This window comes from Miscanthus floridulus, chromosome 1 (assembly GCF_019320115.1).
Source record: "Miscanthus floridulus cultivar M001 chromosome 1, ASM1932011v1, whole genome shotgun sequence".
In the NCBI taxonomy this organism is placed as follows: Eukaryota; Viridiplantae; Streptophyta; class Magnoliopsida; order Poales; family Poaceae; genus Miscanthus; species Miscanthus floridulus.
In genome coordinates, this window is record NC_089580.1 from 26,436,388 (window position 1) to 26,449,018 (window position 12,631).

Consider the following 12,631-nt stretch of genomic DNA (forward strand, 5'->3'; position numbering starts at 1 on the left):
TGTGTGTGTTTATAGGGGTGAGTGTACGCTCGTATATAAACGTCTAAGTCAGTAGTAGGTCTCAAAAAAAAACACTACAACTTGCTTTGTTTATTTTCTGAACTCGCCAAGCTGCGTGGACCTCATATTTCTAAGTGCTACCAAGCACTCAAGCAAACCTTGCCCAATGCCTAGAAAGTAGACCTAATAGTGAGCAGCGGATCCAAACAGACTAGTACTATAACAAAGACGATGAATTATCATGAGTTGCAGTGACACGAATTAAAATTGACCAAGTTACAATGCGGCACAAAATGTCATATAACGTTAATGAAATGATATATGCGTCATACATTTTCACTCAGCGGGTTCTACAAAAATTCAGATAATTCAAGCGCCGATGCAGTCTGCAGCATATCTGGGATCACCTCCAGCAGGTACGTGAGCAATCCACCTAGCAGGAAGAGAAACACAAACGCGAGCACGATCTTGGCGACATAGATGTAAGTGCCCCTTATTGCCTCCGTATCAACGGCATCTTCTTTGGATAGCTGCCTGTCACCCTGTTTCTGCAATTGACAATCCACACAAAATGATCCCTGTTTCTGCAATTAACAATCCACACAAAATGATCCCTCAAAGAAAAAGGATTATCTAGTCTGTATTCGTTTGTTTTGGAGCCGGCCAAAACAACCAAAATGAAATGGAGAGAAAAAGCGAACCGGCCAAAATTGGTATGGTGTTGCGATCTCTAATTGATATGGACACCATCAAGTGAAACAGAACATCCTACGGTGACTAATTTGCGTGTCAGAGGCGTCTAAAACAACCGAAAGTGATTTAGCTTTTCCTAAATTAATGCCTAGTTCTTGATTCTTGAAGAAAAATCGAACTTTCATTCGTGACAGCTTATTCAACACAGATGCAGGTGAGCAGGTGAGAACTAGCCATGGCATACCGTGTCCGCGTGCGGCGCGTGATGGATCCCGGAAGCGTCCTGCGCAGTGACGGTCTGCAGCCTCCAGCCCCGGCCGTAGTCGGCGAGGGCCGCGCTGGGGCCGAAGCTGACGGGCTCTTCGCCGTCCCTGACGGCCTCGACGTGCAGCGCCGGCGGGGCCCCGGGTTCGAGCTTGCGGTTGATGGCGTGCAGCGCGTAGCGGGCCGTCGTCCCTGCCGCGAACCGCCGGACCTTGCCGGAACTCCTGCACGTCACCTCCAAGAACTGCCAAGCGGCAAGCAGACAGCAAGCGCGTCAGCTCGACGCTTTTGAGTTGCTCGGTCGGAGATTTGCTATTCTGATACAAGAAGGTTCGTGGGGCTCTGTGCAGCAGGAGGAGAGCGGGTCTTACCGGTGGCGGTGGAGGAGAGTCGCCGCCGCCGTCCTTACCTGGCTGTTGCGCGTCGCCGGGCTGCTGCGCCCGCCGCTCCATCGCCGCGCGCGCTGACTCGCACCCGCTGGGTGAGCTGCGTACCCTCGGATTTGTGACGGAAGGGGTGGGGCCGTGCGGCCTTTGGTTGACTTCCCTTTTGGGTGGTGTGCTGTCTGCTGTGCGGCCGCCCTGACCAATGGATTGCGGATTCGCGCGACCGTGCTCGTGGCCGGACAACACGACAGGCTGTTGGCTGGTTAGCTCCAACAGTTTTTTTTTTTTTTTTTTTCTGACAACAAACCAGCACCAATCAGACTTATCACCCCAGAAACGCATGAGCTAACAAACCAGCACACTGAGATTCTGGTCCGCGCCGCAATTCGGTCAGGTCCGGTCCGTCGGAGCAGGGCACGAACCACGACCCAAACCCACGCCATGCACCGGCAGCTCGTTACGCTCGAGCTGGTGCTTTGTACGACCCAAGTGCCCGACCACCTGACACAACCCAACTCGTTTCAGGTTTCACCTGATCGTAACTATAATTAACTCTTTCATCTGATTGCAACTACTCCACTGGCTCACTGGCCCTCTTCCCTGGTCGGTAACGAGATAAACCAAATCGGTAACGAGATAAACCAAACATAAATCACTCCTACTTTCCTGTGTAGCTGAAATGCATATATACCAGGTAAAATATGTAAATCATTACAGTGATCAAAGGCGTCACATCCTGTTTCCACATGGTTACCAGCAGAAAATCTCAGGTCAGACCCATTGAGAACTAGGTAAAACTGATCTCGGGTTCCCAGTTGTTCACTGCTAACCTTAAAAAAATTGCAGATGCAGATTCTAATTGTACAAAAGAATATGTTCTCAAAGAAAAAGGAATAGGGTTACTGCAACCCCAACGAATCTAGTCTTGTCCATCCAACCACATACACCAAATATTTGGCCTACTCTTCTTTTCCCTCGGTTGCTATCCTAACATATTTCAAACCTAAAAAAACATCTGTTTCCCACTCATGGAACAATTCTGGACTGAAAACAAGTTTTACAGCTTAACTCATGAAATCAAATGCAGCTCACTTCTTAGAAGGGGTAGCGGTTGTTTTATTTGTGCTTGCTTGAGGGTCATTTGCCATCCTGGATGAAGCAGCACCATCTATGGCAATGTTCCCCAACTCTAAAGCCATTGCGTCTCTTTCTTCATTCTCCTTCTTTTGCTTCTCTGAAACACCATCACCTGAACTCTGTGCTGAGTCTGGCAGTGTTTTAGGTTGCTGTCGGAGGGGACCAACATCAAGCCATGGATGCTGAAGCAACTGAGCAGCGGTTGGGCGCTTCTCAGGAACAAAATCAAGTATTGGAACAAGAAAATCCGCCATCCCAATAGCATTTACTTCAGTGAACTCGTACTTCTCCATCAGCACCTTGTTGAGAGGCCAGAACCGCAAGCGTCGGATGTGCCTCAAATCCCCATACCGATTGAAGAAGTCACGTGAATACCGACCACCCAACGCAATCTGGGAAACATTATTTGTATGCCAAAATTAAGAACACTATGAACTTTTGCTTACGAACTATGGCAAGTTAAAATTGAAACCTTGCTAACCTTTCGAGGCATCATTCCTAGCAGTTCCATCATCAGCGCAAGGTGATCCTGCATTATGAAGAATTTCTCAGAATATAACTCCATCTTGGGAAGGGAGCAAGCCAAATCATTTTCCCAAAAAAAAATTGCAAAGCTGCAGTCTAGAGGCACATGCAAAAATACTATTAAAATGAAGAAACCTTGATGCAGAAATTTTACATAGTTCAAGGACTAATTTGTAGAGTAATCAGCAGTTGATCCCCAACAAAATGCAGAGGCCAATCAACTAGAAAACCCAAATGATAAATACTTCAAACTTGCTCAATACATGCAAATAAAATTTTCCATGTGGTTCAAGACCATATGCCATATGCAAGTAAAAAATGATTTACTATCAACATCGTTTCTTATTACCAGGATACAGAAAATAGCAAACAAAAACTCATTCTGCCCAGTCAGGGTGCAGCAAGCCACGAGCCAAAAGGGAGTAACAAGGCACAGCAACGTTGGTAGAAGTTGAAAAAAACAGTTTCTAGCTCTACCACTTAGCCTTCGTGTTCTTCTTCTGTAATATATTTTTTAGACATCAACTTGCTTCTCTTACAAGAAAGCAATTTAGATAAACCATAACTGTAAAGGGGCTAAGCCAAACACAACAGAGCATGTAAAGTTGGCAGAAGGTCAACATCAGCAGTTCAAATTGTTGAAAAATATTATGTAAAAGTGGGTAATAACTTATGTGGTTATGCATGCCATCCCAATATCGACAAACTAAATAGTTACTGTACTTTTCAGTTTTTTTTTAAAGAAGAACCTCCATTCTATTTTATTTTCCATTTTAGATTTGTGAACACATGGTATGGAAAAGTAAAGATCAACCACTAAAGTTGTATCCTTCTCTAACTGGCTAAATTCATTGTCTCCTATTGTCACCAACTAGCAAAGCAAAGTACCTTTGCATTGGGTAGTTCACAGATGTTCAGTGTCAGTGATGCGAAGTTAAAAAAAAAATGTGTCATTACACATATGACCAAGGATATGTACATGAAAGATGTATGCAAAATAACATGGCAAATACAGGGACAAAATTCAAAACATCATGTATTTACTACTAAGGAAAAAAAAAAGAAATAGAACCAGCTGATTTCGTAGTTAAAGACAACACAAGATGCACACTGCATTTATTTCAAGATTCATGTTTGATTGTCATAGTTTAAACAGGTTCACGTTCCTTTTTTGTTTGTTATTCTTTGCTGGGTAAGGATGAGGATCCTACCAAACCAAAAAAGAGTTAGCTGAAACCAAAGCAAAGTTGTATAATAATAAAACGAGTTCTTCAGAACAGACTTAGTCACTTCTAGCTCAATGACTGGTTATGAGATTTCAGAATAACTACACATAAAATAATTAGATTAGAGGGAAAATTACATTGTGTTCATTGCAAGTCAGTATGGAAGGTTTTTTTTGGGTTATCAAGACCACCTTTTGTTCAGGTACACTTGTAATCGGGTGATTCTCTTTCTTTTTTTCTTGGATATGATTCCATGAAAAGTACAGTAGATGAACTCAGGGCAATGGGAAAAAATAGACATACCTCATCTCTGTCAAAATTATCACCACTATGTGGATCAAATAGCACATCCCCAGTGGCAAGCTCAAAGCAAATGCATGCAAAGGACCACAGGTCAGCAGATGTAGAATACTTGGAACCAAGTATAACCTCAGGACATCTGTACTGCCTTGTTTGAATGTCGCTTGTGAACTGCTTGTATGTCCAACATGCATTTCCAAAGTCCACCAGCTTGCATTTTAGATCAGCCTCCATTGCCATCTTCTTCTTGGCCCCTTTGCTACCCCGTCTATCTCGTGTTGCCCGCTTCTTAGCTCCATCCTGGCTAGGACTACCCTCATTTGTTGTACCCAGATCTCCTCGGTCATCTGACCCATATGTGTCAGCAGATGCCACAGCACTACTTTCTTCTGAAGTTGCAGCAGCTGCACGTTTGGCTTTCTTCCGGATCTTCTTCTTCTGGTTCTTGGTGAGGCCACCATTTCCTGATTGTGCAGGCACCTTTGGAGGTGGCTCGTCTGTCCTCGCTGAAGGTAGAGCCAGGGGTAAACCTGATTTCCGAGGGTCCTTCGAGGGGTCAATGGTAGACACAAGCAATATATTCTCCGGCTTAAGGTCAGTGTGAATAATAGAAAGTGTGCGGTGGAGGTAGTCAAGGCCAATGAGCACATGGCAGCATATCTCCTTAACCATCGGAAGAGGAATTCCTCGATAGTCCGTGTACTTTATCAGGGTCAACAGGTTATCACCGAGAAACTCAAAAACCATGCACACATGGTTACCGTTAGGACCCGAGTGCTTGAAGTGGTCAAGAAGCTTCACAACACATTTTGAGTCGTCAGGATCACCATCAGCAATCTGCTTCAAGATCTTGATCTCATCCATGGCTGCTTCTGTGTAGTGTTGAGCGCTCTTCTGCACCTTCAGCGCCACATATCTCTGTACAGAGCATCAACAAATCCAGAAACGTTAAGACAGATGCTCCCTGAATCTCTAGATAGCAGGGGATAAAGAAATCGGAATTTTCGTGAATAATGGGAATCCCAAATGGAACAGTAGTTATCATTTTATCGGCAGAGAATATATGCATTAGTATCCTCTCAGGGAAAGTAACGAACAGTTGGTGGGCAGAGGCAAACAGCAGCAGCAAACTGGACAAACCGCATCCAGATCGACAACACGAATCATTGGAATTGGACACGAAGAGATCTCGAGAAAAGGGTTAGGGCACGCACGGAGTGGGCTGTGTCCCAGGCAAGCCAGACGGTGGAGAAGTGGCCCCATCCGAGCTTGGACTGCACAACGTAGGTGCCCTGCTTGAAGGAGTCTCCGACGTGGACGGCGTGGTATCCGCCACGGCGGTAGTCCTCGGTGCCCTCGTCCTCCGACGTGTAGTCGCTGCTCTCGACCTCCTCATCCTCCGCCTCGCCCCTCCCCCTGTGCCCCGCATCCGCCACCATCGCCGCCGCCCCCTCCTCGCCCTCCATCCGCCGCCTCGACAACGACCCCGCCGCTTCCGCCTCCGCCATCGCGCGGGAGGCCCGGATCTGCGCGGTGGCGCGCGGGGGCTAGGGTTTTGGGCAGCCTTTTCTAGCGGCGGTGGTGCTCGGCTCGTCTGTCTCACTGTCTGGCGCTCCCGCTGCGCTTCCTTCCTCTTTGCCTCCTCTGCGCCCCGAGCAGCACCGCTTTAGGCTCTCTCGAACGACAATACAACACTCATTCTTTTTTTTTACACATAAAAGGTTGAATACCTATTTGATATCTCCAAAAAGAATTTTTTCTGCAAATAGATTTGTAGAAGAGAGAATACTCATATTTGGGTTGTGCCTCTTAGACAACTAAAATAAGTCTCCCGTATAGTTACTCTGTTGAAGACTGATTTTAGGTTTCTTACTAACTATTTTAGGTTTGGATGCCCATATAAGTTTATCGTTGGAGACAGTCTTGTTATGGATTTTTTTATCCTGCCATTACAATTCTGGAAGGAGATATATCGTTATAATCCACCTTTCAAAAACTTGTCATTATAATTCTTCTTCTAAATGATTCTTGCTATTTTCTACGTCTTTTAAACGTCTAGGTCTACGGTTACTTCTCTGTACCTCCACTCGCTGACGTCAGCTTCTCCTTCTCCTTCATCTGTTTATGTACCCTTCTAGAAGCGGCCATGGATGGAGCACGGGTAGATGCAATCTCGGGCTACGGACCATGAGAAGACGAGCAGGGCAGCTCTACGGCACCACAGCGACGGCAGCATTGGGGACAAGCCTATCTGGAGCTCCCAAGCGGCGCAGGCGACTGCGTTCGTGGCAGTCTGGCCGGAGCGGACGACCTCACCCGGGACACCTGCCGTCCGCCACCTCATGCGCGACGTAGTAGGGCGTTCCCATGGGTCTGCTGTCCGCGAACCAAGCGGCGAAGAGCCTGAGCGCGCCGCCGCTGCCACCATCGAAGAGGAGGTTGTCGGGCTTGACGTCGTGGTGCGCAACCCCATGGCGGCACTTGAAAGGCTAGGTTGGTTTTGAATAATGGATGAAACCTTACTGTGCTAACTTTTTGCTTAAGTGGAATGCAAGATATGTTCTTACGCTCCAAGTGGTGACCTAGATGATGGCACTCGTGGTGATGGAGGTGGCTAAAAGATGAGATAAGTGCTTCAACTTGGAAAAGAAAAAAAAGAAAAACAAAAATAGGTTCAAGTCAAATGTATACATGATAGGACCATATTTGTTTTGCCAATCAAGACACTACAAAGAGTGATTGTATTTAGGATAGATACCGTACCATGAAGAGGAGAAAATCATGGTTAAAGTGGTTATCAAGTGCCACTATGTGCTGTCATTCATGTATATGTATTAGGACCTAGTGTGGACTAACTTTAACCCTTGAAAAGTGCTTTGGAAAATGCTAACACACGTGCATGGAGTGGTGGAACACTTTTGTGTTGGCACATGGGAACAAGGGTTGAAGATAGAAGTTAAAAAGGAGAAAAACAGGGGCTCCAGACCTAGGGGTATTAGCGGTCCGGACCATGGTTCATGGGTCTGGTACCCAACCCTAGCCTGGCACAGTGCTCGGGCAGGCTCCAGACTGTGGCAGAACCGCCTAATCTATTGCCTCGCAGGAGTGCTTGTCTTCCATTAGACCCTAAGCACTCAAGGGAGAACACTAAATTACTCGGTTCCGTCGGGCACACCCCAGGGGAGAACCCGAAAATCCACATTTTTGCCACCAGGATCACAAATGAGAGAATAAAGCTTACAACATTCTTAACCATTTCTTACATCACTTTTAATACAGCATCAGAGTATAATATTTATTATTATAACAGTAGAATATAATCATATTATCAGAGTTATGATCAATTTAATCTAACAGCGGAATATAAACATGTGAACAGAGTTACAGCGGAATTAAATATCTATTCATGACATGATGAAGTATTGAATAATAAACTACGACAACAGATTATGAAACTTTCCTTTAGAAAACGTTTGGTGAGAGTTATAAATAAAAACTATGATTGTAGCGTAACGGAAATCCTTGCTGAGCCCACTAGGAGGAATTCACACACAAGGGTCAGCTCAAGCCTCCGTCTATCACCTGCAACAGGGGGAATAAAACCCTGAGTACTCAATTGTACTCAGCAAGACTTACCCGATAGGAGAAAAGAAAAGACTCCAAGGATATGCAAAGCTATCTGGCTTGTGGGTTTATTACATTTGCAGGAAGCATTACTAAACGTGCGTCCTTATATTCAATTTTTATTAATAGCCGCATTGGTTCATTAACTAACCATTCTATGTAAGCACCTGTGCTACTTTCAAGCTGGTGGTAAGCAATCAGATTTCCTTTGTCCATCTTCCATCTTTCATCTTCAGTTCTTACTACGAGGCTAAACCGTAGACAAGTCGTACCGGATAGCCCGACGATTCACGAATCAATGCCCCCAGCTGGGTACCCCGAAAACACATGCCCTGCTTGTACCCCGGGCACAAATAGGACCAACCCATCACTCTCCTATCCCAGATGTCCAGGTCCCCGTCAAAATTGGGACTCCAAGCCCCCGCCCCTGAGTCCCGGACTCAGTGTGGTGAAAGGACCTCCTCCACCAAAAAGAAACCCTGACAGTCGGTCCGGAAAGAGCCGGATCCGCGACAAGAGAGCAACAAGTCTTCCAAGCACCCATACACAAGTATGTGCTCGGGATAATAAGTCTGTGACCTGCCTAGAGTAATATGCAGCGATCGGTCCTTAACCGACCAGATAGTGAAAAACGGTGTAACCAAGCTATGACCCGCATCCGCGGCGACACAACTTCTTACACCCACCAATACCCAAACCATATCCCTGCCCGGTCACCATTTTCCTTTCCACCATTTTTATATTTTTCGAGTGATAGTAATCCAATAATATATTTTCTATCTCTCGCGAGTGACAGGCAATCACTCGACTTCTACTGGAGTCCTGTAGCATAGCAATCTACACGATCCTGTCATACTAGTAAGACTCATAGGATAAAGATATATATGCAAGTGGTTTCATTTAACTCCTTGAAACTTAATGCACAAATATAATTTAAACTGCAGAAAGGTAGGGTTATGCACCGGGGCTTGCCTGGGTAAAATATATTAAAAAGTTAGTATCTGCATCTTCAGATCATCCACCATCGACGGAATAGAAAGCCCATTGCATTATCTCCTGAAGAGAATACCATTACACCGTATTTGGATTTCCAATCATCCTTCAATTGATCCGTTGGTCCTTCATCGTACCTATATGATATGCAATGCGATGCAATGCAAAGACATAGTTAATCGGCTGCAATCGTGACTCGTAAAATACGACGTACGCCTCTCGAGTTAACGTGGTAGTTCTAACGACGACCGTACTTAGGCTACATATCCATGTTATCGAATACGACGTTATCTCCCAACAATTATTTTAGTTATACAAACCCCAATTGTTTCTTTATTTCATTCTATCGATTTAATCGTTACTCGAAACAGAGCATCATTATCTACCTAGCAAACCAATTATTATTGAGCTACAAAAATTACAGTGAGTAGATAATAATATTAGTAGTTTACTGTCATATTTTTAGAGTCAACACTATTACCGATTTATCCCGAAAATTCCTACAAGTTTACCTTTTAACAATATTAAGTATTTTAAAATAATTAGAGCAACCCTAAAAACTTTCCGAGTCTATGTGAACAAAATACACTACTAAGTAGATTATGATTTTAGGAGGCTAACAAAATTGGTTTGGTATTTTTATGATTTTTCTACACTTCATTTTCAATTTTTTTGAAGAGCACTGATTTGACAAAATAACCAAAAAAACATATAAACAGATACAGGCCGAATGGCCTAGCTCGGCCCGCAAGCGCGCGCGTGGCCCAACACAGCGCGGCGGCCCAGTAGCTGCGCGCGCGGCCCGTTAGCCAGGCACGGCCCAGCGGGCGCGGCTAGGCCAGCAGCGCGGAAATAGGCCGGCCAGGCAGGCGGATGGCGCGCGGCAGCGGCAAAGGCGCAGGCGGCGCGGGTAGCGGCCCAGGCGGGCGCGTGAGCAGCCCACCAGCCAGCCCACGCGGCCAAGGCGGCTGGTTCTGCAGGGACAGCCCACGCGGCCAACGCATCACCTTCTCCTACCAATTCACGAGCAGAGCAGAGGAACGAGCGTTGAGCCTCACCGACGGCCGGTTCGGTAGAGAAGGATGCCATGCGACGACGGACGGCCGGCCCCAGCGCGGGTTCCTCCGCGACCCCAAGGCGGCCGCTGCACGGCCGGAGGCGGTGCCAGGCGTCGGGGCCACGCACCGCGGCGGCCGTAGAGCAGAGGAGCGCCGATGCGGAACCGACTCGGTGGAGTGGCCACCGGCGGCGTCAGCGCGGGCTCGGGCGCTGCGCGAGGGAGGCAGGGCGATGACGGGACGGCGCGGGTCACCGGTGGTGCAACGACGGTGCACGCGCGGGGGAGGAGTGCGCGATGGTGCGGAGAAGGAGGGGAGGGGCGTCGGTGCTTCACGGCCCAAGCGCGTGGGAGCTCGCGGGTCGCGGCTGGCGAGGCGAGCTGAGAAGGGGGCGGAGCCTTGGATCAGCAGAAACGGCGCGACAGTGGGGGCTCACGCGCCGGAGGTGGAGCGCCATGGAGCTACGGGCGGCGGCAGCAGGTCGCGGGGAGGTGCACGGAGGCAGAAGACAGCGGCGAAGATGCTGCGGGTCGCAGCGAGGCGGAGTCTCACGGCGGCAACAGCCACAAGGCGGGCCGGGAAAGGAAACGGCAGGGACACCAGCGCGCGGGGCGTTGCGGCACGGCGCGCGGCTCGGGCACGGAACCAAGGGAGCGGCGCGTGCTCAGGTGGCGAACCAGCGTAGGCCGGGGGCACGTGCGTGGAAGGTCGGCCCGGCGCGGATGGCCATGGCGTGGACGGGAAAACAACGCTGCTGCGGGGAATCGGAGAGCAAGGGAGGCGACGGTGAGGCGCTGCGGCTGGATGAGCAGCGCGCGCGGTGGAGGCATGGCAACAGTGGGCGCGGGGGCTTCGGTTGCTGCGGCACGGCAGAGACCGTGGAGAGGAACAAGAAGGGAGAGGAAGAGAGGACACGAGAGTACGAGGCAATAGCGGCAGCAGGCCACGGCTTGGAAAATTAATCTGAGACAGAGAGCAGAGAAGGACGGGGAGGATTTGGCCTGTGGCGTGGCGTTCGCGCGATGTGTCGTGAGTCACGACACGGCCAGCAGAGAAAGAAGACAACGCGATGGTTGGCAACTTTCATTACTCAGGGACAGCGCGGCGTGGCAAAATAAATCAGAGACAGACATGACCGGAGAAGACAGGAGCAGACAGGGGGCAGGCAGAGGCCAAGCCAAGGAGATACGGAAGACAGACGCGTGAGGGAGAGCGAGGTCAACTTGTACCGAGGACAGATTTCCACCACCAATTGGGAAACTCTCCTCACCGTTCATGCATATAAAGCTAGACCCGTGAGCCTATATATGTATATATATCTCATTCTATTTACTACGAATTTTTATTCTATTATCACAGTTACTCATCATGATGAATCTTAAAAATCAAATCGTTCGATAGCATCGTTATCGGACAGTCCTGAAAATCCCTACGTACGGTGTAATTTAACTTGAGCATGTATTTGAGTCCACGAAACTAAGTCATACAGGATTCGCTTATCGCTTCAAGTACGTTTTATATCAAAACCCGAGAAAAATTGATTCAAAACTTTTACTTAGGCCTAAATCGCGGTGCTAATTAAGCTCGTAACACCAGGGTGTTACACAGACCCTGGTGGCGTAGGCGGTAGGACCATGGCGCCTCGGTCCGATTGGTGACCCCAGGCCACGTGGCGCATCGAGGGTGCTCCGGACCCTGGTGAAGCATAGTCCGGAGGGGTCCGAACCCTGACGCAGAGTCCGAAGAATTATTTCGAGCAAACAGAGATTGACCAAAAACTCTAGATTGGGTGACGATTGGTCCGGACCCTGGGTCCGGACTCGATCCAGAGGCATTTGAGAGTTCTAGAAGCTTACAGGAGTGATCCGGGGGTCCGGACTCGATCCAGAGGCATTTGAGAGTTCTAGAAGCTTACAGGAGTGATCCGGACTATTGTAGCGATTGGTCCGGAGCTCTGACAACAGAGCCGTTGGCGAGCCAACGGTCAAGGGGGACATGTGGCGGCCTAAGATTCAAAGCGGGGAGGAACCGGACTGGGAGCGCATGGTCTGGACCCCTTGGGGGTCCAGGTCCAGAGGCTCTTCGTGGACATAACGGCTAGTGAGCCCTTGGGCTCTATAAATAGATGTTGGTCGGCTCTAGCTCATCCTCTTGGACATTTTGGTCATTGATACATCCTTGTGAGCTAAGCCAAACCTCTTCCACTCAATCTCTTGCTTGATTGTGCATCCAAGTGAGTTGGGATTGATCCAAAGTGCATTTGCTTGAGTGATTGCATCTAGTGGCACTTTGGGATCATTCTTATTGCGGTTTTCTTGTTACTCTTGGTGATTGTCGCCACCTAGATGGCTTGGAGCAGCGGAGGAGTGTTGGCACGAGTTGGTGATTGTTCGTGGCCACACCTAGCATCGATTGTGAGGGGTTC

The 12,631-nt window shown here is 48.2% G+C and overlaps 1 protein-coding gene across 1 annotated transcript; it reads right to left on the reverse strand.

The window, feature by feature from the left end:
- Positions 1-194: 194 nt before the first annotated feature.
- Positions 195-6,199, reverse strand: LOC136465612 (uncharacterized). The gene is made up of 6 exons (XM_066464294.1): positions 5,746-6,199; positions 4,535-5,449; positions 2,962-3,009; positions 2,436-2,872; positions 938-1,181; positions 195-548 (listed from the first exon to the last, which is right to left on the reverse strand). The coding sequence occupies exons 1-6, from the start codon at positions 6,037-6,039 to the stop codon at positions 351-353; spliced, it is 2,136 nt and encodes a 711-aa protein (XP_066320391.1). The 5' UTR covers positions 6,040-6,199; the 3' UTR covers positions 195-350.
- Positions 6,200-12,631: the final 6,432 nt, after the last annotated feature.